General features: G+C 37.1%; 1 protein-coding gene across 5 annotated transcripts in view; it reads left to right on the forward strand.

Moving 5' to 3' along the window:
• Positions 1 to 24209, forward strand: part of LOC121337669 (myosin VIIA and Rab interacting protein) — a 208160-nt gene that overhangs the window by 11911 nt on the left and 172040 nt on the right. For all 5 annotated transcript variants that reach the window (XM_041407891.1, XM_041407895.1, XM_041407893.1 and 2 more), the window contains exon 2: positions 1956 to 2105. In XM_041407891.1, coding sequence (XP_041263825.1) covers positions 1996 to 2105 — 110 coding nt within the window. In that variant the 5' untranslated portion in view covers positions 1956 to 1995. The remainder of the gene's footprint in view (positions 1 to 1955; positions 2106 to 24209) is intronic.

Below are 24209 nucleotides of genomic sequence, written 5' to 3' on the forward strand. Positions count from 1 at the left end.
TGTTTTGGTGCAAGAACTGTAGTTGAAAGGACAGAGGAAGATCTTAATATTCTGTTGAAAATTTTGAGATTTATGCACGTGTGGCGTTGAAAAAAACCCACCTTGCCAGTTGTTCCTTGCTATGTTTTAGCCAATCTTTAATTTTAACATATATTCTTGGTCTTGCAAGTGAGATTAATGAAGACTACATGCTGTCCCTTGTTTCTTTGGCACTCTTCTTCCATGCAAATCAGAGTATTTTTTTTTTTAGAAACAGATTTTTATAGCCTTTATTAAATACTCATTGTCATCTTCCTTGGTAGAGTCAGAGTCAAGCCAGAACATTAAGACCTTTTTTTTCAGCTGTATGGTGAGCATGTATCTTGTTGGAGGGATCTTTTCATCCTTATTTCACCCAAGCTTGTATATCATCTGCTTGGTTTTGGTGAATTGTTGTTTTCTTGAGCAAGGAGTCTGTCCTAAACTTCATGAACAGCCTAACCAAAAAATAAGCAGTGCTTTCCTTCTGTGTGTGTGTGTGTGTTTCTTGTTTGAAGAAGGGTAATCAAATGATTGTAGGAAGGTAAGTATTGTACTAAAAAACCCCCCACCAAACCACAAAAAAAACCCAAAAACACACACACAAAAAAACCCAAACCCAAACAAAAAAAACCCCAAAAAAACTCAGCCAACCATATCCTACATCATTATCTGAGTAGCAAAAGAAATGTTTAGAAAATAAAGCTGATTTTTCCCCCATGCTTTTACTTTCAGTACTACTTGGAACACTTAATTGTAGCAGTTTTCCTTAGAGATGGGTTTTTTTTTTTTGAGCCAGAACCAGCTTAGATGCTTTACATAGCCACATCTACTTGCCACTCACCATGGATGAAGAGTCAGCAATAGTTGCCTCTTGTGTACTGTGTAGGAACTTTGGTGTGTTCGTGGTTATTATATACCTTGCTGGAGGCTTATAACAGAGATACAAAGACTGTCTTATGCTTCTGAAGCTGTAACACAATGTGGCGATGGACACCTCTGTGATTGCCCAAATAATTGCTTAAATCAAATGACACAAGTTAATACTGAGAGTTGACTTTATGAGAATTCAATTAAATGAGTAAAAGTCATGAGAAAATAAATTAAAACAAATTTCATTAGTGAAGCTTAATGGACCAAGCTTTAGTTCAAACTTTATAGTACCTTCAATTCATACATAATATTAGCTACTAGTTTTTCTCCTCCAGCCTTATAGTGGTGACATCTAAATCTTTTCAGTCACTCTGGGAAATCCATTTAAAATTTATATGCTTACTTTTTTAAATGGTGCTTTAAAATAATTCCTGATTTCTTATTTGGCAGTATAAAACATTTCTGAGTGTTACAGCAGTGTGTTCTCTGTTCATACACAGTGGCAGGGATTGCACTGCAAGCAGTTTTATAAAATCTTAAGAAATGTCTAAACCTGATTTGACCTGACTTAGTCAAACATGCTCCTTTTTGAGAGCAACACTGTGGTCTGTCCTCAGCATTTTTGTCTTTTTCATTTATATTTGAATGGGAGGTGATTGCTTTCAGTGCATGGAACCTGCAAAATAATTCTCAAGCAAATCCTTCAAGTTGTATGAGGGAAATTTAGGTGGGATTTTAGAAGCAATTCCATCACTGAAAGGTTTGTCAAACATTTGAACAGGTTGCCCAGGGAAGTGGTTGAGTTGCCATTCCTGAAGGTATTTAAAGGATGTGCGAGTGTGGCACTTAATGACATGGTTTAATGGTGGATTGGACAGTTATTGGTGGATTGGGTTATTTGTTGGACTCAGTGTAAAAGGTGTTTTCCAGCTGAAAATATTCAAATGTTTTCTTTTCTGATGTTTATGGCAGCAGCTTTCTTTTTGTGCCTGTGATCTCCACGCACTTGTGAAAACTATGAGTGCTTTCAATTTATTTTTCTATTTTCTTTTTTCTGATTTCAGATATTCTTTATAGTTATTCATATCCAGGACCGAGGGTATAATGGGGAGAAAACTGGATCTTTCTGGCTTGACTGATGAAGAAGCAGAGCATGTGCTCCAGGTGGTTCAGCGAGATTTCAGCCTTCGTAAGAAAGAAGAGGAAAGGCTGAGGTAAGGATTAAAACAGGATTAAAAATATTGTTCTATTTTGATTATTACAAACTGACTTTGGAGGAAACCAGAGAACACAGCATTTTTGTGGTGTTCTATGCATTAATAATCATTCCTGTCACAGAGGGAAAAAAATATTCAAACTCCTCCACATGAATTCAATTACTGAGTAGTAATTAATTTTTGCATTTAGTCTATCCTAGATTAAACCACAGAAATGTTCTCTAAATCACCTGTGTATATCTCCTGGGTAGAGGGTAAGTAGTGTTGGATGTAGCAAAAGCAGAAGTTTATGTTAAGAGAATTTTTTCCTTAGTAGGAACTGTAGTCAATTCCTTCTTTTTATTCAGAAACTTTATCTACATGCAGACATCTGAAAGTGAAGAAGTTCAACCCATCTCTTTCCCCCGAAGCAGTCAATGGGATGTGTTATCCTTTGTATTGAGATAACTTAACTTTGCTTTCAGTAGTCTATGTACAAAATGATGGCAAGAAATAATCAGAAGAAAACTGATGGAACTTGTTGGCAAGGTAGCTAAGGAAATTCGGTATGTGACAGGGAGACTACAGACAGAGACCAGAACTGGTAGATGCAGTATTTTTCTTTCTAGTTTCAACAATATTTCCTTGAATTATTATGCCTGATTTTTTATTACCTTCTTTGAACACATAATTATTTATTATCCAGAATGCTCTGAAGTCTCTATCTATGATTGGCAAATGCACATTCTCTTACTGTACTACTTTTATCTCCAGCATCATCTGTTTCATTTAGTATCAAGCTGAAGTCAACAGAGCAGGAAGATGACTGAACTCAACAGAAAACTAGGCATATATACCATGTGCAATTGAAACTCTCTCACCTGGAACATTAGGAGTAAGAAATGTGTCTTGCAGCGTAGGCCTGCTTCAATTTTAGCATGCTGTGCAAGTTCTTGCTTGGGTTGGTAGTGCAAGCTTGCTTCAGGGAGAAAAAACTGCGTGAGGATGGCACACACAGTTGGTTTTTTTTTGACTGTTGTTCCATGGGTTGTTCTGATTACTCTGGTAATTTTTCACTACACAGCCAAGAGATTCTAGAAACAGTTTAAGGAGGGTGAGCGTGTGAGCGCTCTCTGGATTTTTGTACCAGGACTGGTTGTATCTTACTGGAGCAAGTGTATCACATCTGGGAAGTGCTGGGGCATCTTGCCTGTTCTATGCAATAGATTGATAGTGGGAGGAGGAGGGGCAAGGATGAAAGGCATGCACACAGAAAATTGACTGGAAAGCCTGCCTAGAGAAAATTTCTGCTGGTGTTTGTGTTCTTTCATATTGCTACTGAAGGTTTTCATGACACCTAATTTTCGTGACACTTAATTTCACAAGTAGAAAACTGGTGTGAGAAGACAGCTAAAACACTGGGAAGGTAAGTATATTTCAAGTATATATGGCTTTTGTCTTCTTACAAAGTTAAGCCTTTTGCAAGTATTAAAGTATGTTAAAGTGCTGCTGTATAATGAGCTGTAGTGACAAAGCTGAAGTTCTGAAAATCAGCTGTTATTTAAAATATGAATTTAAGTAGTTTTAATGACACTAAAATTGAAAGTGAAGTTCATAGCTTACTTCTGACTCAAAAGCTATCACCTTTTTATTTATTTTTTTAATCGGGCTACTCTGGTTAGTTTTGGTTGCTTTGTTTGCAGCACATCTTTTTGTCTTACTATGTGATTGAAAATATATAAGAAAATTACATGATCTTACTATAGATTAGATTTTTCAACCTGTAAGAAAAGAGATTAGATTTCCTTTGATGTTCTCGGCTCTATTGTGCTTGTATTTAGAGTGTTATCAACTGGCCAAGTTTACTACGTAGTTTCACTTTAGAAGTGGAACTCTTTAAGGCTTTGTAATCTTTTCTAAGATAGAAAAGCTGGCATATGTATATATTTATATATTATATGTTAGACTTTTAGACTTCTTTTAACAAATTTAATAATACCAAGCTATACCTAAAGGCATGGTTTTGAATTTTTTTTTTTTTATTCCTGTAATTAATTTGTGGTAGCAGCATTAGACTTTAAATGGAAGCTTTTGCATGTGATACTTTCTTAAAATAGGGTTTCTGTATAATTATTCATATCATTGTGTTATTTTTGGGTGCTTGTCCCCAGCAAGGTTTAAGTAGCTCTTTCACATCTTTCTCTCTCTGTATTATTCCCATTGGTAACAATTATTTCTAAAGATCAAGAACTACTTAAAGGAATATATGATAGATTTCCACTGTATCAGGAGAGTAATGAAAACTAAAAAAACTGTGACTGGTTGACAACTTCAATTTTGCTTTTCTAATGGCAGCTGAATAGTTAACTAGCATACTACAAGAAGTGAAGCTTACCTTTACTTCTAATAAATGTTTTTAAGGTGATAAAATGACAAATGTTTTACAGCTAACATTCCAATGTTTTTACAATATTGCTGGTTTTACATGTTAATTTATTTTTTCATACTCTGTAAACAAAATATCATAATGTATGGAGAAAAGCCATACTGGTGATCTGCATTTTCTGCTGCAAAGCTGTTTTGAATTTCTCCGCAGTGGGGATTTTTTTGCAGTGGTTCTCTAATTTAAGTCTTTCTCACAACTGTATCTCCCACTGTTATCAGACAGTTTGGTCTTGTACATTTTGTGAAAAAAATTAATTTGCAACAGCTGGTGAGATACCAATAAGATAAAAGTGTACATATTTAGTGAGTAGAGTGGTTGGTTTGTTGTGCCTTACTGCTTCGTATTGTTTTAGTTTCTTCTTTTGCTATGGCTTTCAACTTGATATGAGATTAGTAATATTTACTGTTCCTTGTCACTTGTTCAGCCATTATCTTTCTGGTTTGAGTATGTGTTTGTTGTGGTCTTTGGCAGTAGTGTTATGTTTTTATTTACCCCAGTGATAGTGTAGTCACCCAGAGCCATTGTGGCTAAAATTATAACACAGACTTGCAAATGGATGGGCTGAATTTACTGTGAATCAGTTGAAGTAGACAAACGTGGCAGATCTGGTGTAACTAGGAAGGTGATTGGTTCGAGTTTCTTGGTGTTTATGCTCAGGCTTGTGTACATCGCCTCTGCCACTGAAGCTCTGCCCGTTGTCTCTGAACTCCTGGGACACTAAGAATCATAGATGGCTTTTTGAGGAAGTTGACTGGACATGCTAATGACTTGATTTCTAATGTATAGATCTATTAATTTTGAATTTTAGATTGCATGCAGCTGCAGAATGTCAGCAGTGGAGAAGACTAGACTGTGTTGAGGGTTGAATGTCTAATACTTTGCTGTGCATAACATCTTTGTCATATCTGCAGTTTGGGAAGGACTGTGTCCTTTTTTTTTAATATTTTTTTTTTTAATGAAATGACCAGGAAGAGCTAATAAGACTTCCAAGCCTAAATGCTTGTGTGTGAGGTAGGCCTTTATACATAAACAGATGTGTAAAGTGATTGCTGTCTTTTATTTGTTGCTTGCTTATTCAGTTTTCAAGACTGTCTAAATATGCCACTGTTTATTCTCATCCACTGTGGGCAAAATCAAGTCCCCCTTTGGTTTTGTTTTTACAGTTCCTACTGTATTTATAAACACATGTATCCATTTGTTTTAGGTCAGGAATGCTGAGAAGTCAAAGTGGTTTAAGTAAGCAAAATTATAATTTCACAGAAAATGACTGATGGATTATCTTATTGTGGTAGATGTTCCTGATCTATTGTGTTTTAGCCATGTGGGCAGGTTAAAAAATGGCTGTTCTGATTCTGACATTCAGAGTGGGTGCAAAGGGAGGCAGATTAGAAGGGCAGAAGGTTCAGGCATAGGAAGGGCTTAATGCTGATCAGCTGTAAACAGAGCAGACTGCAAATGGAGCCGATGCTTTACCTGTCAGCAGCTACTTTACCTTAGGAGGCCATGGTTGGAGTGACTTAAGCTGTCTATAATCATTGGCTAAGAAGAGTTTCCATCACCATAGTGAACGCTGGACCAGCCATTTGCATGCTGGTATTTTAGTGGTAAAGCTTGCACTGAGCAGGGATGAAAGATGCTTCTTTGCAGGTGGCATGGTTCTCTTTTGCTTGAACCACTGCTGTTAATCACCTCAGAAAATGTATTTACAAAGAAAAATTACTGACCTTCTGTTGCCACATGAATATGTGATTGTAACACTTTAACAACTTAATACACTTATATGGGGTTTGTGGAATATCACAAGGGAAATGTTGAGTGTGGTAAATGCTTTGTGGGTGCTTCCGGGATGAGTGGAGAGACGAGAATCTCGACTCCATGTTTCAGAAGGCTGGTTTATTATATTATGATATATATTATATTACAATGCTATACTAAAAACTATACTAAAAGAATAGAGAGAAAAGGATTCATCAGAAGACTAGAAAGAACAAGAATGGAATGAATACCAAAGGCTCCTGACTCCCCAAAGTCCGAGCCAGCTGACTGTGATTGGCCATTAATTAGAAACAACCAACATCCACCAATCACAGGTGCACCTGTTGCATTCCACAGCAGCAGATAGTAATTGTTTACATTTCTTTCCTGAGGCCCTCAGCTCCTCAGGAGGGACAAATCCTAGCAAAGGATTTTTCATAAAATATCATGGTGACGTGTTGAGAACTGACCACTGTCCACAGGCAGAAACATCACCATGTCTTGCTCGATGTTGTGTCTTTCACAGCTGGGTTATTAAATATCAACTTTGCTACCTTTATTTATACAGTCACATTTTCAGTTGTAGTAAAGACAAAAGCACTGATTTGTGATCAATTTTCCAGAAGTGTTTCATTTGCAGAAAAAAAATGAGATGTTTGTGCTCACAGGAGGGCCCTCTCTACTCTGGTTGTTCTAATTACCATTTTCTCCAAAGAATGAGAAAGGGATTAGGACAGAGCCTTGTGTAGAGCATTATGAAATGGTTTAAGTTGCTTTTGCCTACTTTATTCTTTCTGCTCCTTTTGCAGCATATTCTATTGTAGCATGAGTAAGCCTGTGAATAGGCTTCTGAAGAAACAAGTTCCCATACTTGACAAAATCCAGAAACCAGTTTGACACTTTCTTGTCAAACTGCAGTAGACTTCAGTGTTTTTACAATATGGGTCATGGGTCTTGTAGTGGATAAAATATTGAACTCCTTCCAAAGCTTGTTAATCAAAATATTGCCAGTGTGAGTCATATCAAACTGTCAAAATGCCAGGACAGACATTTGGGTAGCTATCTGTTGATTCTGCATATCAGTCCTTGTTCCTCCTTCCTGTGGCAGGCTTGTACCAAATACCTTAAATCAAACAAAAACCAAGCAAAAAACCCCTCCTGTCTGTCTTCTGTCTTTTCCTTTCCTCCAAGCAATGCCATTTTATAGCTGTTTTCCTAGTGAAGAAAGAACAGGAGATTGGTCTCATTGTGTCAAGCTTCAGAGTTCCAGCAGATGAACTTGTTGATTAATTGCTTGAAGTGAGTTCATAAGGTCAGCCTTCCTGCCCTTCACTCTCATGAACAGAGTGGGGGAAGCCCATTATGCTGACTTTTTTATTTTTTTTATTTGAGCAGGTAGTCACTGTTCTGCTTCCTGGGTTGTCCTGATAGATATGTTCTCTCCCTGTGATAAAAGGTCTTACAGCTGTTTTCTCCTCTGAGAAAGTTGCTCTTTGTGATTCCCATGTTAAAACGGCTGCACACTTCTCCAGTGCAAGGTTCTGCTGAGCTGTCATGAATTTAGCACTCATGTGTCTAAAATTATTTTTGGGTGCAAGGAATGATTCATCAGAATCCTAGGTGCTGAATAAATACGTTATTTTGCTAGGGCTTTGACTTACAAAACAAGATTAAAACATATGTAGGGCACTACAGCTCTTTCCTGGAAGTAAGTGTTTATTAACAAAATTAGGAGCAAGACATTTAGCTTATCATCAATTTTGTTACGTAATGTTCCAAGATGCAAACCTGTTTTGTAGCTCACACAGCCTGTCAGGATTAAGAGTTGTCAGTAACTGCCTCTGTGTAGTAGATGCTTTACACTGTTACTGTGTTGCCCTCTCTCAGCAGCTGTGTTTAATATTTTAACAGCTATCCCATAGCAGTGTTCTCAGGTCAGGATAAGTTGTTTATCAAAAATTGGCTACTTGGATGAATTCTGCATGAATGTCATAGCTAATGGTTGCTTTTGCTGCAGTCAGTAAGGGTGCACTTCAAAATGCATTTAGAAACTGTTAGTTGCTGCTAATTTCAGGAAATATTGATCCAAGTGTGCTTCTTGCTATGGAATACTGCCATGTTTGGGGTTAGACAAGGAAAGAGGTGTCTCAGCAATGATGCAAGGTCTTACCTTGTGCAGTGCAGCAGCATTTTGAGTTCTTTGTGTGGTTTTTGCCCAGAACTCCCTGCTTTGACTGCACAGGGTGCAAAGGTGACGAGCGTGTAGATTCTGCTGACTCTGATGCTGATCCCGGCCTCACCTATAATTGTAGAAAGTGATTGTAGCTGACAAGACAGTAGGATCTAGTTTATGCTTCACAAGAGAGAAACCTTGTAAAGGGAAGAATCTGGCCTTTGAAGCAAAGAACTGAACAAAGAATCTGCTTCAAGTTATAGATTTGGGCCCAATTTATTTTCTGCCTAATGGAGGAAAAAATGCCAGGGTACTTCCAAAGAGCAGCTTATGCTTAGTTGCCTCTAAAACTAGATCGGTGCATCTTGCTTGTGACTATCATGGGAACCCACCATGAAGTTTCTTGCTATCTGAATGGCATGTAGATGCTATAGGAGAAGCGCAGATGGAACTTCTCAACAAATTCTTTCTGCCAAGTGTTTGAATATAGGCAATGCCAGATGTGAGTTTTGGCTTTTTCAAAATGTATTTACAAATGCTGTTTCGGCTAAGAGGAAATTCTGGTGAACCAAGCATCATCTCTCATGTTTCTTCATGCTTATCAAAAAGTGCAAAAAAAAGCCTAATTTTAGGGAATGTTTGAGAAAGTTGTATAGAAAAAAATGTCTCCGGCCCACATTTTTAATATTGGACAGGCTGTATGAGGTGTAGCTGAAGTACATCCCACATTCAATGTGCCAAGATTGCATAAATTGTGGCTAAATATTTAAAGAAAGCAGCATGATGTCGCAGAGATGTTATAAAACTTATTGCAGGATTTTTTTGGTGTAATTTGGGCTTCATTGTGGGTTATGACTAATCAAATTATTGGCTACAATTTAGCTAAAAGGAGTGAGCGTTCCTAGTGATAATGAACAGCTGTCATGTAAAATCAGTATTTAATATCTGATCTCTCGTGTATGAAAAGTCTGAGCTGTTAAATGTGACTTGTAGTAGACTTCTTTCACCTGACTGGCCCTGCAGTGTGGGCAAGGGATGTTCTCTTGCATATGAACTCCTGTCTTTACAGTTTAGTCTATCTTAAGTGTTGGTTTATCTCTTTGCATGTTATTATGGCAGTACAACTGGTAATACTTTCAAGTTATGGCAGAACATGTAAATAAACAAGAGAAGAATGTCTGCATAATGTATTTTATTCAGAATTTATTCTTCATGTTAGAATTTCAAGAACAGGGATACTCTGAGTGCATTTGCATATAATGTTCAGTAACTTGTAAGTAGTGCTAAGTGTTACAGTTTTGGAAGAGTTGTTGTATTTTAAATGTGGGTTGGGTTTTGGTGTTAGGGTTTATTTATGGCAGAAGGGATAGGTTTTACTCTAAGTTTCTGTTGCAACATGCCATAGGCCTGCCTTTGTCTGCACTAATCTAGATAGATCTGACTGAAGCTGCAGGCCTTCCCGTCTTTGTTATACTCACCTTTGATACTCAAGAAAATAAGAAATACTGCTCATCATTATGAGGTTAGCTTATTATCAGTCTGAGCTATGACTTTTCATTTAGATGTGAAATTTGACTTGTAATCCTTTTTTTTTAGAAATATGTGTTATGTAATTGTAAAACTATACTTTCGAGAAACACTAATGTCTGTGAAAGGAAAAGACTTTTTCTTCTGCCCACAATGTAGTAACCACTCATAGGAAGTATTATAATATTTCAGATATAGGACATTTAAGGAAATTTATGTTGACTTAGATTTGCTGATGTTTTTATTTCAAGTATTGTAGATGAATCAAGGGACAGGATTTGCTTTGCTTACTTCAAGCATTTCCATGCTCTGTGTTCTTCATAGACAATAAAATTTCTCTGGTCATTTTTTTGTGGCCAGTTCCTGTGTCCCCAGTTTGGAGTAAAACCAAGAACTGCTGTAGAGAAACAGCACAGGAAGGTGACAGAGTGAAAAAGGGCTGTTGTGAAGTTGAGTTGCCCTTGCAGCTGAGCAACAGACTATGGAGTTGTATCCCACTGTCCATACTTTTTGTTATAAAAAGGTGCATTTTGAATACTTCCTAATACTTCCTTTCTGAAGCCTATGAAGAACAGAAAGCATTTTGGAGTCCGCATGACAAATAAATCTCCTGGGTTTAGATAAATCTTCTGGGTGTGGAAGGAGCACCTTGGGGAGATAAGGCTGCTGTATTAGAATACATTGGGTGTTTTGTTCACTGTGCTGAACCTTAAGGGACTATGCCATGAGATCTGCCTCAGCCTATTGAATCAGCAGAAATGAATGTTAATGAATTGCTTTGGTGTGTTTGTATTCACCTAACACCTCATCCTGCAGGTTCTTTAGTACGCTTGTCTTTTGCAGCTTCCTACTCAAAGCTGTGCCAGAGGAATAAGCTGTGCTAAAAGAGATGTGGTTCTTAGAAATCCATCCTGAGTCTAAGAATCTGTATCTTAGGAGGTCCATGGAAAGAGAGCTACTTTATAAATCACTTGTGCCAGGTTCTTCACTGTTATACCTCATTCCAAAGTGAACTATTGCAAACTAGAATCTGCTTGCTTTCCAGAAATGTCACCATCTGTTGGTTAAGGGGAGTTCAATTTTTAGTGTTTATAATAATGGTCTGTGTTTTAGTGTTTATAATTATGGTGAGTTCCAAAGACTACCAGTCAACTTCTGTGAGGAGTGGAGGTGACTGAGTTAAGGTGTATGTTAGAGATCAGTGATCTCTGTTTCCAAAATTCCAAAATTTTCAGCATGAAGTTTTTCTAAATGAAATTGGTGCACATTTTCAGCTAAAGGAAAGAGGAATATGCATGTGTGGGAGAATACCACAGATGTCAAAACACTTTGTCAACACTTCCAAAGTGTAGCTTCAGAAATATCTTTGGAGATACTTTTTAACTGTAGCACATTCTGCCACTTGTTGGTTCATATTGGGAATTAAATGGATTTGTGTTATTTCTGTGAAAGTAATAAAAAAAGAGTAGTAGTAGTAGAAATTAATAAGTCAAGTTTTGCATTTATAATATTTTAGACATACAAAAATTGTCAGATATATCTCAGCTGATGGTATTACACAACTTAATATGCCACAAAGTTTTGCTGCAATGGGTGTTGCCTAAGTATATAATCCTATCCTGTGATAAATGCAAGATAATTTTGATTTACCCTTGAGGGGTACAATAAGGAGCTTCATGTTTGCCTAAGGGAAGGAACTAACATATGGGCAGTTACTGCAGTCATACTTTTTGCTGTAATTTAACTTGGGGTAAGTTGTTAATGTACTGTTGCCTTTATTTACAGTTGGTATATATTTGGCTCTGTGCCTGAGGCAAGAGCAAGTCTTTGAGCTGCCCACCAGAGTTGTTTTTTATTGGAATGAATTATAACTGCTCTATATATTTGCTTATGCGTCTTTTCCTTCATTGATGTAATAATTTGATTCTCCTTCTAGTTATGACTTAAGGTTCTCTTGAAAGCAGTTGAACTCAAACATACTTTTTAAAGCTTTTTCCTCTGTGCTACTTATTTGACCCATTCTGCTATCCTAACTCCATAAAGGAAAATAATAAATGACTATACAAAGCTGGTTTACAACAGAATTAGTATCTTAGAGCATCATAGTAAGTCTTCATTAATGCTGTTCTTCAGTGCATTAGGAAGATGCAACCCTAATGCTGGTTTATGGCAAATTACATGTGGTTCTTTGTACAGTTTGGGTTACAATTTGGCTAGTTAATATTGGAATATATAGACTGCAAATGATATGGTGTTTCTGCAGCACTTTCAGCTTGAAAGGATATTCTAAATTTATCTTGGTTTTGTGAAGCACGTTGGAAATGGAATGAAGCACAGAAGTCAGTATTTGCGTCTCAATCAAAAGAAGTCTAAATCAGGAAGCAATTAAAAGGGATGCCTGATGGAGGTGACAGGGATTTCGTATTTCTTTTTTCCTGTTGTAAAGAAACACTTTGAGATTTAATCTCTTGGCTACTGTGTAGCATTTGTCAGTGAGGGGGGCTGATTGTGTGGTGGTGGCATCTCTCTCCCTTATCCCTCTTCAGTTTTGATTTGTGATGATGGACTTTATGGTTTTTCTCAGCATAGCACTAGGAGGGAAGGGACCATTGTATTTTGGTAGAAGATCTGTCATTAAAGGGGGGAAGCTCATTAGTGCTGCCGCTGTGGTTCTGTGGTTTTTATCATTCTTGAACCTGCAGGAAGTGTTGAGTTATTTGCTTCTGTTTTGATTATGTGAGGGTTTTTTCTCTTTCGCTTTCCTATTTAAGAATAAAAATAAACTTGTGTTCTTCCAGAAGAATGTTGAACATATGATGAATTTGAAAGGCTTTTTTGGAGCTGCATGTAGGCTGTCAGTTATCCTGGAGATAATCCGGTGGTAATCCTTCCATTATGTTGGTCTCGCAAATGAATGAACCTGTCTTTTCAATTGATGTTCCTTCAGTTGATAGCAAGATGTTACCTGTGACTGTCTTTTGAAAACTTCATTTTATTGGATTGTGGACTATTATGAAAATAGTCACATACTTGTATGGCAGGTATGGTATATCTCTTGTTAGATAGGGGACTGTAATCTAAATAATGTCACTAGTAAAGAAACCTGCACCATGCCATGAAATATTGTTTGGAGTTTCTATATGCCTCATAGATTTTGCCTGTTGTTATTTCGCTGTTATATTATTATGGGTAGCCAAATTAGTGCATAAAAGGGGAATGTGAATTTGTGTTTCATGTGTAATTAATGGGTTATCTAGATAAAAAGTAATTTTGTTGTAAATCAATTAAAATGACTGTGAATTAGTATTTATTTTGCTTTCATATTTTATGCACCATGGTCCTTGCAATTCTTCACTGCTAACATGAAACCTAGTTAGCTAGTGTGATCTGTGAACTGACAGATTTGTTCTATGCTAAGTGGTGAATCTGTGTAAAATTGGGTTTCTTCAGGTTCAAGAAGGAGCTCTTAAACAGTTTATATATCAGGACTGGTGAATTTTCTGTGTCTCAACAAGCAAAGTATACAGTAGCCTGAGCATTGTTTTCTGCCACCTGGACTATTCGTTTTTTTCCCTCATGAGCTTTAATGTTCTCATATTATTACAAAATACTATTAATTATTCACTAGTTTTCTACTAGTATAGTATATAATAAAATACTGATCAGTACAACCACACTAGCAAAACGTGCCTTCAGATTGCCAGAGCAGGGGAGAAATCAGAGGAAGACAGCCTCTTAAATAAGAGGTTTATAAAAAATTGAACATGTATGTTTATGTTTGCCGTTAACACAGGCTGGACTTGCCCCTCTCCAGAGATGCAAACTTGCAATTTGAAAAACTAGCTTAGAACTTAGGAAGTAGCCCAGTTTCAGAAAGGCTGGACAGAGATTGAATTAATTTTCACATGTTTGCAATTGTTTTAAGTACAGAGTCTTTTGGCTGGCACTTCTGTCAGCAAACTGTAAATGAAGGTTCTCCTGACATACATTACATCAGCTCTCTGTACGTAGCTGCTTGAAGGAGTTTTCAGTGTTTTATAGTAGGTCTCAGGAGGAATAGCCTTTAAATTCTTTACATTTGCCAAATTTTAGTTGAGTTCCAGGCTGGTATTCTTATATTTTTTATTCTGAATAAAAATTAGGACAGAATACAAGTATTAGTAACACAAGTGAGGATAATTTTTCTTTATAGTCAAACAAAATATTATTCTAGGCCTTAGTAGAGTCTGTGATCACCAAAAAGTGTTTTTCTGGTCAGTTCTCTGGCAGTTCTCTCAAACGTCATTTCTTTAATCAGTTGATGAAGCAGTTCCAGGCACACTAATGCAAGTCATTTCTGCCCTCGGGTAATGTAAAAATATGCAGCATTCTATTAATCAACTCAGGACTCAGTTTCATAAAAGAAAGGACAGTACCTCCACTGTCACAGAAATTAACGTTGTGCACTTTTCAGGAGTGCTCTGCTTTGACCTACATTTCTCAGTCTAAGTTGATAACTTGGCACTTCTTATGATAACACAGAATATTTTTCAAAATTTTCCCCAGTCTCAGGTTTACAGTAGCTGAGTTAAGTAAGGTGGGTTTCAGATGTATATCAGTAATGACTCCTGCTAGGAATAGCAAGTGATAGTGCTGAGATTCAGCAGTTAAGTGGTTTTGTATGCTGTTGAACAGGAAATTCCTGACAACGGGAAAGTCCTGTAGAGGACTCTACGTTAAAATGTTCTTTTAAGCAAATAGTCCTGGCCATACAACATCTACTTCGAACGAATTACATCAGAGGATAATGTTGCAAGAGGAGAAGGTGATATATATCATCACTTTGAGCAGAAATTATGATCTTAAATATGTAATCTTGGTATTGCAAGCATTGTTGCTTTAGCATCAGTTATTGACATTAGCATTAATTACAATTAATGTGATGAGTAAATCAGCAGTACATAATTGTAGTGTGTATGAACAAGTAAGAATTTTTAAAACTGCTGTGATGCTTTTTTCATTCCGTGGAAAAATGTTCAAATACTGATGTTTGCTGCAGAATAGCAATCTCAGAAATTTCAGTCATGCATTTGATGTCTCCACATTTAACTTGCTTAATATAGTGGCATTTTCCTTTGATTAGTTTGCTTCAGCATTTTACACTTCGTAATGGTGATTTGGGTTATCTAAGACAAGGGATATTTGGAAGGAGACAGAAGAAGAAAGAATATCTTTGAAGTCACTGTTATCTAGTGAAATCTCATGTTCACTTTCTCTGCTTATTTTCTCTTGATTTGGCTGTCTCTATTGTGGCTTTATGTGTTCAGCTCAGTTGGCTTTGCATGGATAAAACTCGTCTTCAGTACTATGGATTTCTTTCTTCACTCAAACAAATACTTTAGTTTTAGATAACAGCAATGGAGGATGTAAAGTCAAGACCTAGTCTTTTTCTTTCTGAATAATAAAAACTAAACCATGAGGCACTACAACACCAAGATACATATGTATTTAAGTCTCTGCATTTTGTAGTTGCCTAATGTAGCAAAACTGGAGACCAAAACAGCTTACTGTAGACAGTAATGGATATTAGGCTTCATGAAGCAGTCAGAAACTGGGTGGCAGAAATAACACTGTATCTTTTTATATGCTGCACATCCTGAAAAAACAAACGTTCTCCATAGATGTTTGTGGTGAGAAAGTCTGTCAGTACTGATTAGATCTATTGATACATGTTATATGGGTCGTCTCTCTTTTTGAACTCCTCATTTGTTTCCAAGTATTCTGCTGCTTTGCAAAGCTTTAAATTGTGCTGTGTGTTCATTTTTACCTATATGTTGCTCACACATTATGCACTTCCTAGAGAAACATTTAAGTTTGCTTTAATAGATAAGGAAATGTTGAGAAGATTGTGCATATTGTCATGGTTTTGAAGATTGAGACAGAAAACATGTTTCTATGGCCATAATGAACCACACAGTGGTATTTATTGCAGAACCTTTGAGTTATATAATTACTCTCTCTATTATCAATGTCAGAAAAGGCAATGAAAATAGTATATTTAAATGAAGCACGTGCATAGTCCTGATGATGGGTTGTTTAAAAGTGGATGTTGCTTCCTGGCAGGAATCATTTGTCAGGGTGCCCGTTTTCCCTCCACCTTCTTAGAAATCTGGTGAAATTACCCAGGAAACTGACTGGAAGGGGAGCCTCATAGAGAAGGAAGTTGTGCAAAGAGCAGCTGTCACTCAAAGCAGAAGAGCCTGTTTCCTGTGTACCATGAGCCAGATGCCATTGGCATTGGGGTGATCCTGGCTGTTGGTTTAAAGCACAGGGGGTGTAGGAACTTCCTTCTTGTGTTGGGAAAGTCTCAAATGGCACTAGGATTTTTTCATGCTATCCTTAGTATCCTGTCTCGTCCTGGGCTCATGAAGTGTGTGGTAGGGGAAAAAAATTGCACTCATCTTACTGAAGTGAGAATCTGTGTGTGTACACAGAGGATTTAGGGTGTGGTCTCGAAGCTCTTCTGTGTGATGCCGGAATGGACTCAGAAATCTGTCCTTCCTTGAGGAAGAGAGGAAGGCTTCACAGAGTTTGACTGACTGTGATTTAGCAAGGTGTAGCAAGATGTGCTCATGTTCAACTTAATGAAACCCTTTAGTATACATCTACTTGAATGTAAAAATTCTTACTTGATGTTCCATATTCACTGTTTCTTGGTTTTCTTTTATCAAATGCATTCTCTATCCCCTTGGTATGATCTGCAAACTTGAGAGCTGCTGCAAAAGTTGATCTGAATTCGTTAAATTTGATTCATTGCTATCCTTTTAAAATTCCTGAAGCATTGGTGAGATGGAAGTATTGCTTGTGCAGCCTTTTCATCACAAGTAGGGTTGCATGACTGTGAGTAATTAGATTTTTTTGTAGAATATTGCACAAGAAGTAATAAAGCCATCTGTGTTTTCAATTTAGCAATGTTATGTCTTCAGGGCTTCTGAGGAATAAGAAGTTATATACTGATTTTCATCAAACAAGTATGAATATTCACTGGGAGAGAGTCTGCAGTATAAAAAAAAAATTAAAGAGCTGTGTTTCAGCACAAGTTAATATTTCTGGAACCATCATCTCATAAATCCACCCCTGAGATAGTAGCACTTTAAGAGTTAAAATTTTAGACATATTGAGCCTTCTTTTAACACCTGTTATTTGCAGTTGTCCTAATTAATATTTTTAGTTTCCATGGGTTAGATGCAAATGAAGTACCATTTCTGTGTCTGTTAGCTAAAATGACTTCCTATCATATGGAAGGCTTTAACTTTCATTACAGCCTAAATTTTCAATAGTTAGAGAACTGGGAATGTGTCTTTTGTCTATCCATTTACAATTGTCACTTCAATGTTAATTACAAAGAACTAAATTGTCACATGAAAAACAATTTTACTTGATTGCAAACATGCATATTTTGGATTATATTCATATTTACCCTACCTCAACTGGTTTCCACTAGCATTGGCAGATAATCTGTCATTAATTTTTGTAGCTAAAAGTGAATTGGTTGTTAAAATGGTTAACAGTGAAGTAGGCTTTTAAAGGTCTTTGCCTATTTATGTTTGTCTTGTGCAAGAAACAAAATCCATGTATCATTGCAAATTGTACTATAAATACTTCAAATGAATTTTTTATTTTTAAATTTCTGAACTCATCCCAAGGATTTGGTAAGACTCTTCCAGGTGATACAACTGCATTTTCCCGTTTCAAGCTTTGGGCAATTGCAGTGTTTGTGCCATCAGTCTACTGTACCTTTTTGCCAGCGAATTACAGATTTGTTTATCATTTAGTTACTGAACACAGCAGTGGGGTGTAGGCATTATATTGATATCTGGCACTGAGGTAGTCTTTCAACATTCTGTGTAGCCGTTGTTCCTGTTAGATGTATCTATAGGAGTAGTTGGCTATCTAGGGGACAATACTGTAAGAACTTTATTTCTCCTCTGGTGGGAATTTTAGATGGCTGAAGACTGTATCTTCACCAGCAGATGACTGTTTGAAGAAGTTTATCTGCTTATATAGAAGAAATGGTTCCAAATTCAGTTGATAGTGGCTAAAATACTGTCACTGCTTTGAAATGGGACGGGCATTCACTTGAATGTTCTTGAAGCCTTGCCATAGGCCAGTCTTCCATCTTGACAGAAAGAGGAGAGGGACTTACCTTCTGGGTCAAGACACTCTTCCAGGGACAAAGCAAAGCTCTTTTCACTCGCATCTTCCTGTACTTTTTTCCAGCTGGTCTGGAATAATTTCATTAACTCTGAAATGAGGAGAGTGGAAGATTGTAGACAATTAAGGTAAATTATTCCTGATAACAAAGAAGTGAGAGAACCTGCTTATCTCTCACCTGTCTCTGCGTACTGGTAGGAGGTTGAGAACACTTGCATAAGAGGGCCAAGTGTTGCATTAACTGCCACATTCTCTTTTCTCCTACTAAAACTTTCCTTTTTCCCTACAGATCAGTGCATCTCCCTACATCCCCTACAGATGGTTGCATTGACTGGGAGGTGTGCCTTGTAGTTGTTAAGCCCATCAGCATATTTGTTCATGCCTCTTGCTGGAGGAGTGAATACCTGTTTTGGGCAGTAAAGAGACATCAGTGCAGCAGGACTGGGTCCTACTAAGCTCAGCTATGGTCTCAGGGCTGAAAGGGGCATATTCCCTGATAAATCCCTGCAGGGCTTATTAGCTCCCAGGCAGTACAAACAGGACTGAATTGTTTCTGGAGTCAAACAGATTTGTTGTGTTCCTGACTGTGCTCCAGCATGGATGTAGTCCTAGAAAAAATTCTGTGAAAGTGCCTACATGAAAGAACCTTGCGACAGAGAACCAGCTGCTTTTGTGTAAACGGTGTTTCACTGAACTGGGTGTAAGGGAGAAGATAAACCACCTCAGTATTGTCAACCCAGGTATTAAAAATACAACCCACCCTACAGTAAATAGTTTTTCAAAGACCTCTGGTTAAAGAAGGCAAGAGTTACTAATTTTTTGTTTTATGTCCAAAGGATAGTATTTCCTACTCTCTGTAAAAAAAAAAAAAAAAACAAAAACAAAAACAAAAAAACAAACAAATAATTTTATATTTTATCTAAATATATATATATATATATATATATATATTTTCTGTTCCTAGGCAAAAAGAACTTTTAGGAGTTTTTAGGAGCTTTTTAGGAGTTTTTCTGTCATCTTTCAGAAACACTTGGGGACACTTGAAAAAATACAATGTCAGTTTTTCATTTGTATGTGCTTCATCTTGTTCAACAAGAACTTGAAATGTATCACAGTGTTAAATAATCTATTCCTAACCTAAGAAAAATGAACTTGGCTCTTTTGAATGTAAGCATTAAAACATGGCTATGTTTTAAAAAATGGTTATTATTGTAAGCAATATACACAGACTCTTATTGCTTGCTTTCACATAATTAGCTTGATGTCAACTCTAAATTGCTCATTCAGCTGGAAGAATGGACCTTTGCAGTGTATCAGGAAAGTCTTTCGCATTGGTGAACTCACCAGAACTGAAGTTGTGCAGTGATAATTGCTTCCGATATATGTAGCTGCCAAGTGTGTTAGAGTGGCCTTTTTTGAAATGTGAGTCACGCATCCCTGGCAGGATAAATGGAAGATCTTTGAGGGTTATTTAAGTTCTATAAAATCCCCTGTAATCAATTTGATAATACTTGAGGGACCATAGATGACAGAGGCATGGGTCAGAGGGAGTTCAGAAAGGTTTCTTTGTTTTGGGGAAATAAGCTTAATCTGAGTTGAGTGTGCTCTTTGTTTTTCCCTCATCCCCTGCAACTGATTTTAAACCAGACTTCTGACAGGGCCTTTTATAGTAAAAGTATTCTGGGAAAGTTTTGTAGTTAGTGGAATAAAGTATTTCACAAGACAAATGCAACCTTCACACCTCTGGCATGTTAGTGCAATTGCTCTTATCTCCATGAAATGTTTCTGATTACTGTTGCAGCAACACTGTTTTGACCTCATCTCTCTCAGCTGGTCTCTCTGCAAAGCTCTTAAAAAATGTCACATTGATGCTGTATTCTAAGTCTTACCTGTTTCTGGTTAATCTGTGTGTACTGCCAGCCTCTCTCCCTTGCAGGCTTGCAGCTTTTCTTTCTGGAGCATTTGAGCATGAGTCAAGGAGCAGAAGAGGGTTGAACTTGTCCAAGGAGCGAGGAGTTCTTCTCTTGCTGTAGCCCAAGGGCAGGTCTAGTACAGTGTAAATTGTGCTGCATTTCATCTGAAATTAACTCTACTATTAGGTCCTATGTTTATTACGCCAATTCAGAATTGGTCTCAACTTTGCACTGCTTCAGGAGAATGTGGGACAAAGGAACTGGTTTGCTTTGATCTTGCTCTGAAACTGGCAGCCTGGTTACTGGCTACTGTCTGGTTATGAACTGTGCTGCTTCTTGGAGGTCTCCAGTCTGGCTACTGACTCTTCATATGGGAGTCTGAAAATGGACAGGCTTGATGTAGATAGAGGAGAAGCTGGTAGCCAGTTTAAGCTGGGAAATAAACCTGATCCTCATCTGGTAGACTTGCAAGCTTAGCTGAGCACATTCTCAACCTGAGGAAACCAGTGGTGATCTGTGGGTACAAAGACAGTAGCTGGGCAGAGACCTTCACTTAGCAAGGGATTAGTTGTGTTCAGTGACCTGGGCTCCTGCCTCAGTCATCCTTAGAGTGTGTTGGGGTTTTCTTTATCTTCTTGAATTTGAGTTAGGACTTTGGCATTTCTTGAAATAAGCTTATGTATGTGATTTAACAAGGCTTTGTTCTTGCTCTTAGTAGTATTAATAAAATCAAAGATTTAATCTTGAAGACACAAGCTCTATGGAACCATGCACCCATGGAGATTTGTCTGCTTTAATCCTGTATGTGACCTTCTCAGCAAAGCATAAGAGGACTATTGTTGATGTCTTGGCTCGTACTCTTTGTACATTGTAGCAATGGGACCAGTGATTTAAACTTCAGTTTTTTCCTTTATGTATTAAAGAATTCTGTCAATAAGCTATCAAGTCTATTTTTATTTTAATTAGGTGATATATAAATGAGTATTTTTTGTTTGCATCACTACTCCCCAAATTAAGGCTATTCAGTTAATAAAATTAAGAAATGTTGGAACAGGGGATACTTGGCAGAAAGAGAGTTTGTCAAGCCAGAGAAGTTTCTTTGAGGGAATGGGCAAAGCAGGACAAATAAGTTTTCCTGTGTCAGGCTGCAGAAGAGGAAGCAAAGCAAGTCTGATTAGTGTCGCATACAGATTTTAGTGTGTATTACTTTGACACATTAACATCAGTGCTAACAGCTAGAAGAATTGGGACAAAAAAGTTGGGGTAATAATCATATAGAGGTGTGAAGGTTTTTTTGTTGGGTTTTTGGAGAGAGTGGGGAAGTTGTAAGACCAGCTTTAATGTGAATATAATTTTATTACATCTGTTTTGCTACCCACTTTAGTTTCATTCTATTTTGCTATCATGATGACTTCTTACTCATCTCATTCAAGAATTTGTGTATGTAATACTACTTTTTTCACTTCTAGTCTTTTCTTCATCAACATACTGTCTTGTTTTCTAACTCTTAAAAATGCTAAAAGATACTTAGAATCACATCCTTTACACTTTGTTGTCAAAAAAGTCTAAAATTATAAGAGGATATAAAAGTCTAAAAGTCTAAGAGGATATAAAAGTCTAAAATTATAAGAGAATATCTTTTGGGGAGCATTTCATGCATAGATATTCCTGATCTGAATGAGACTTTTGACAGACTTTTCACGGGTGGAGTTGGTCATCACATTGAATCTGTCCTTTTTTATCTATTAATTGTGACGTTAATTTCAAAAATGAAGTGGAATGTGCCTGCAAAGAAAATACATTCAAACTTCATGTTATATGTGCTTCTGTTTAATATGTTGTTATTATGTTTTTTTCATCCTGTTACTAAGAATTTTAAGTTGGTTGCTGGCATACTGACAGCTTCATTGCCAACTGGTTTTCAGCATCTTTTGCTCTAAAGTATTGATAAAATGTTAGCATTTTCAGAGGTGCCTTATTTTTGATGTTTGGCAGGCTCCACCCTCAGCTAATAGCATTGAAGTGTAGTGTTCTCTGGGCCAGGCATGTCATGCTTAACTAATGCCTGTGAACCTCAAGCATCCACATCCTGCTTTGAGAAAAGATATATTCCAAGTGACAGGTTGTCTATAAGTATATGTGTTCTTTTAAAGTCTGCTTTGGACAGGTTCTCTGCAAAACTGCTGACCTTGGCATGAATACATCTATAAAACTTGATTTTAGAATACAGCGTTGGAATGGCAGCTGTTGTTGAAAAATAGATGGAGGACTTGAGGTTTTGATTTTCTTCATTGTCTAACACTAAATTTCAAACCTTTAACTTTTAATGTTTGGGAAATGCTTTAAAGTGTGGCAAAATCTGTCAAAATAATTTGTTATCTTTCTGGTAAACTGAAGCGTGTGCTGCAGTAATTCACAGCAGGCATAGTTGCAGCAATTGATTTGATGGACATTTAACCTTCTACCCATCCAGTAGAAGTATTATCTGACCTTTTTTTTTAAATTTCAGCCTCATTACATGAAGGCCACAGGAATAATGAATGTGGTTTTTATCTGTGTTTACTCAACGATTTGTTGTTGGCTTGTGAAGCCCCTTATGAAGATGCAACAAGAGCCCAATTTGTGCTGTGTTCCCAGTGCAGTTGCTTTGAGTGAAGCTGCCACCCACCTGTGCATTGCGTGGGCTAAATTTCCTTTTGTTGTTCTCAAATTACAGCATCCCTGATATTTTGAGGTAGTGGTAGGAATTTGCCTAGGTGAAGTTCATTTGAGTACAGTGTCCTGCAAAATTGCTCTTCCCTTGTGTGCTGGACTAGCTGTGGCAATAATACCTGCATTACTCCCAGCACATGAAGGGTGCCTTTGGCAGAAGAAGCACACTGTGGTAGCTTGTGCTCCTTCTCAGCAAGGGTGGCTGTAGAAGAATGTTATCTTTTTTTAATACATGGCAGTTAATGGCTATCCTTCTGTCTGAAAGTATCGGGAAGCAGATATGTTAAATAAAACTGTGCCCTTTTCCCCCCCTTCCTAGAAGTAATTTTGTAGTGAGTAACTATTCTTTGATCTGTTTGAAGCTGGTGTGTATTATTCATACAGGCTAGATTGGTTTTAATAAAGATAATTCTCTTCAGATAACACAGAAAAAAATACTCATTTATTTGGTTCAGGTTCTTTGTGTTCCTGGGGCACTGGTCATGAACAATAGCTCGGATATGGTAGGTTTTTTCTTTGTGTTAAATTAAATGGTCTGTATTTTTTTTTTAATTTTATATTTTATCTAGACCTCTTCTATAATTAAAAATGTCTTTTGTCCTTCCTCCTTCTGTGTGTTGGCAAACATCCACAAAGTTAAATGCAAGCAGCATGAAGTAGCTAGCAAGGTTGAGATGTCCAGATTTCTTTCTCAGCTGCTTTTGGGACACATTTAGTTCAAGCTCAAGCTACCTTTTAAACTAATGACTGTTGGGAAAATTTCTCTTGTAAATAAAGCTGATATCTTGGTGATTTTGTGTGTGTGTATATATATATATATATATATATATATATATATAGTGTATATATATATATATATTGCTCTGGCCTATAGTGGTTTTATCAGCCTTCTGATACTGGTGGCTTCTGACTACGGCATGGGAGAGAAGGAGAGCTTCATACTGGAAGTACCTAAGTACCTTACTGAAGAGTCAAAAATACCCTGAAGGTCATCAAGACTGTATCAGTGGCAGATTTCAGGAGTATCTTGAAGCTCTAGCATGAGATAGTGTAATTAAAAGCTGACTCCTAATGTAAAATCAATTAATGACACATTTTGTGTGTATGCATGTATTTCCTGACACTTGTTAAACCGTGCAAGCCTGACATCCTGTGCTGCTACTTTTTTCAGTAGAGTGCTCATTTGTTTTTAATTGGAAGTAAAAATAAATTTCATTGTCTGGAAGAATTTTCTCATCATTGTTTTTCAGTGCATTAGGCTCAGTCAGTGAAGTCAGGGATGCTTCCTAGTCCTGTCTCATTAAGAGACTGTATCAGAGAAGTACTAAGTACTTGCTCTGGTTCTCTTGTCTGAGAACTGAAAGCACAGATGCCTGCAGAGAAGATATGACCCCACCTCAGTT

Source organism: Onychostruthus taczanowskii, unplaced genomic scaffold (genome assembly GCF_017590055.1).
Source record: "Onychostruthus taczanowskii isolate IOZ18803 unplaced genomic scaffold, ASM1759005v1 scaffold28, whole genome shotgun sequence".
NCBI lineage: Eukaryota > Metazoa > Chordata > Aves > Passeriformes > Passeridae > Onychostruthus > Onychostruthus taczanowskii.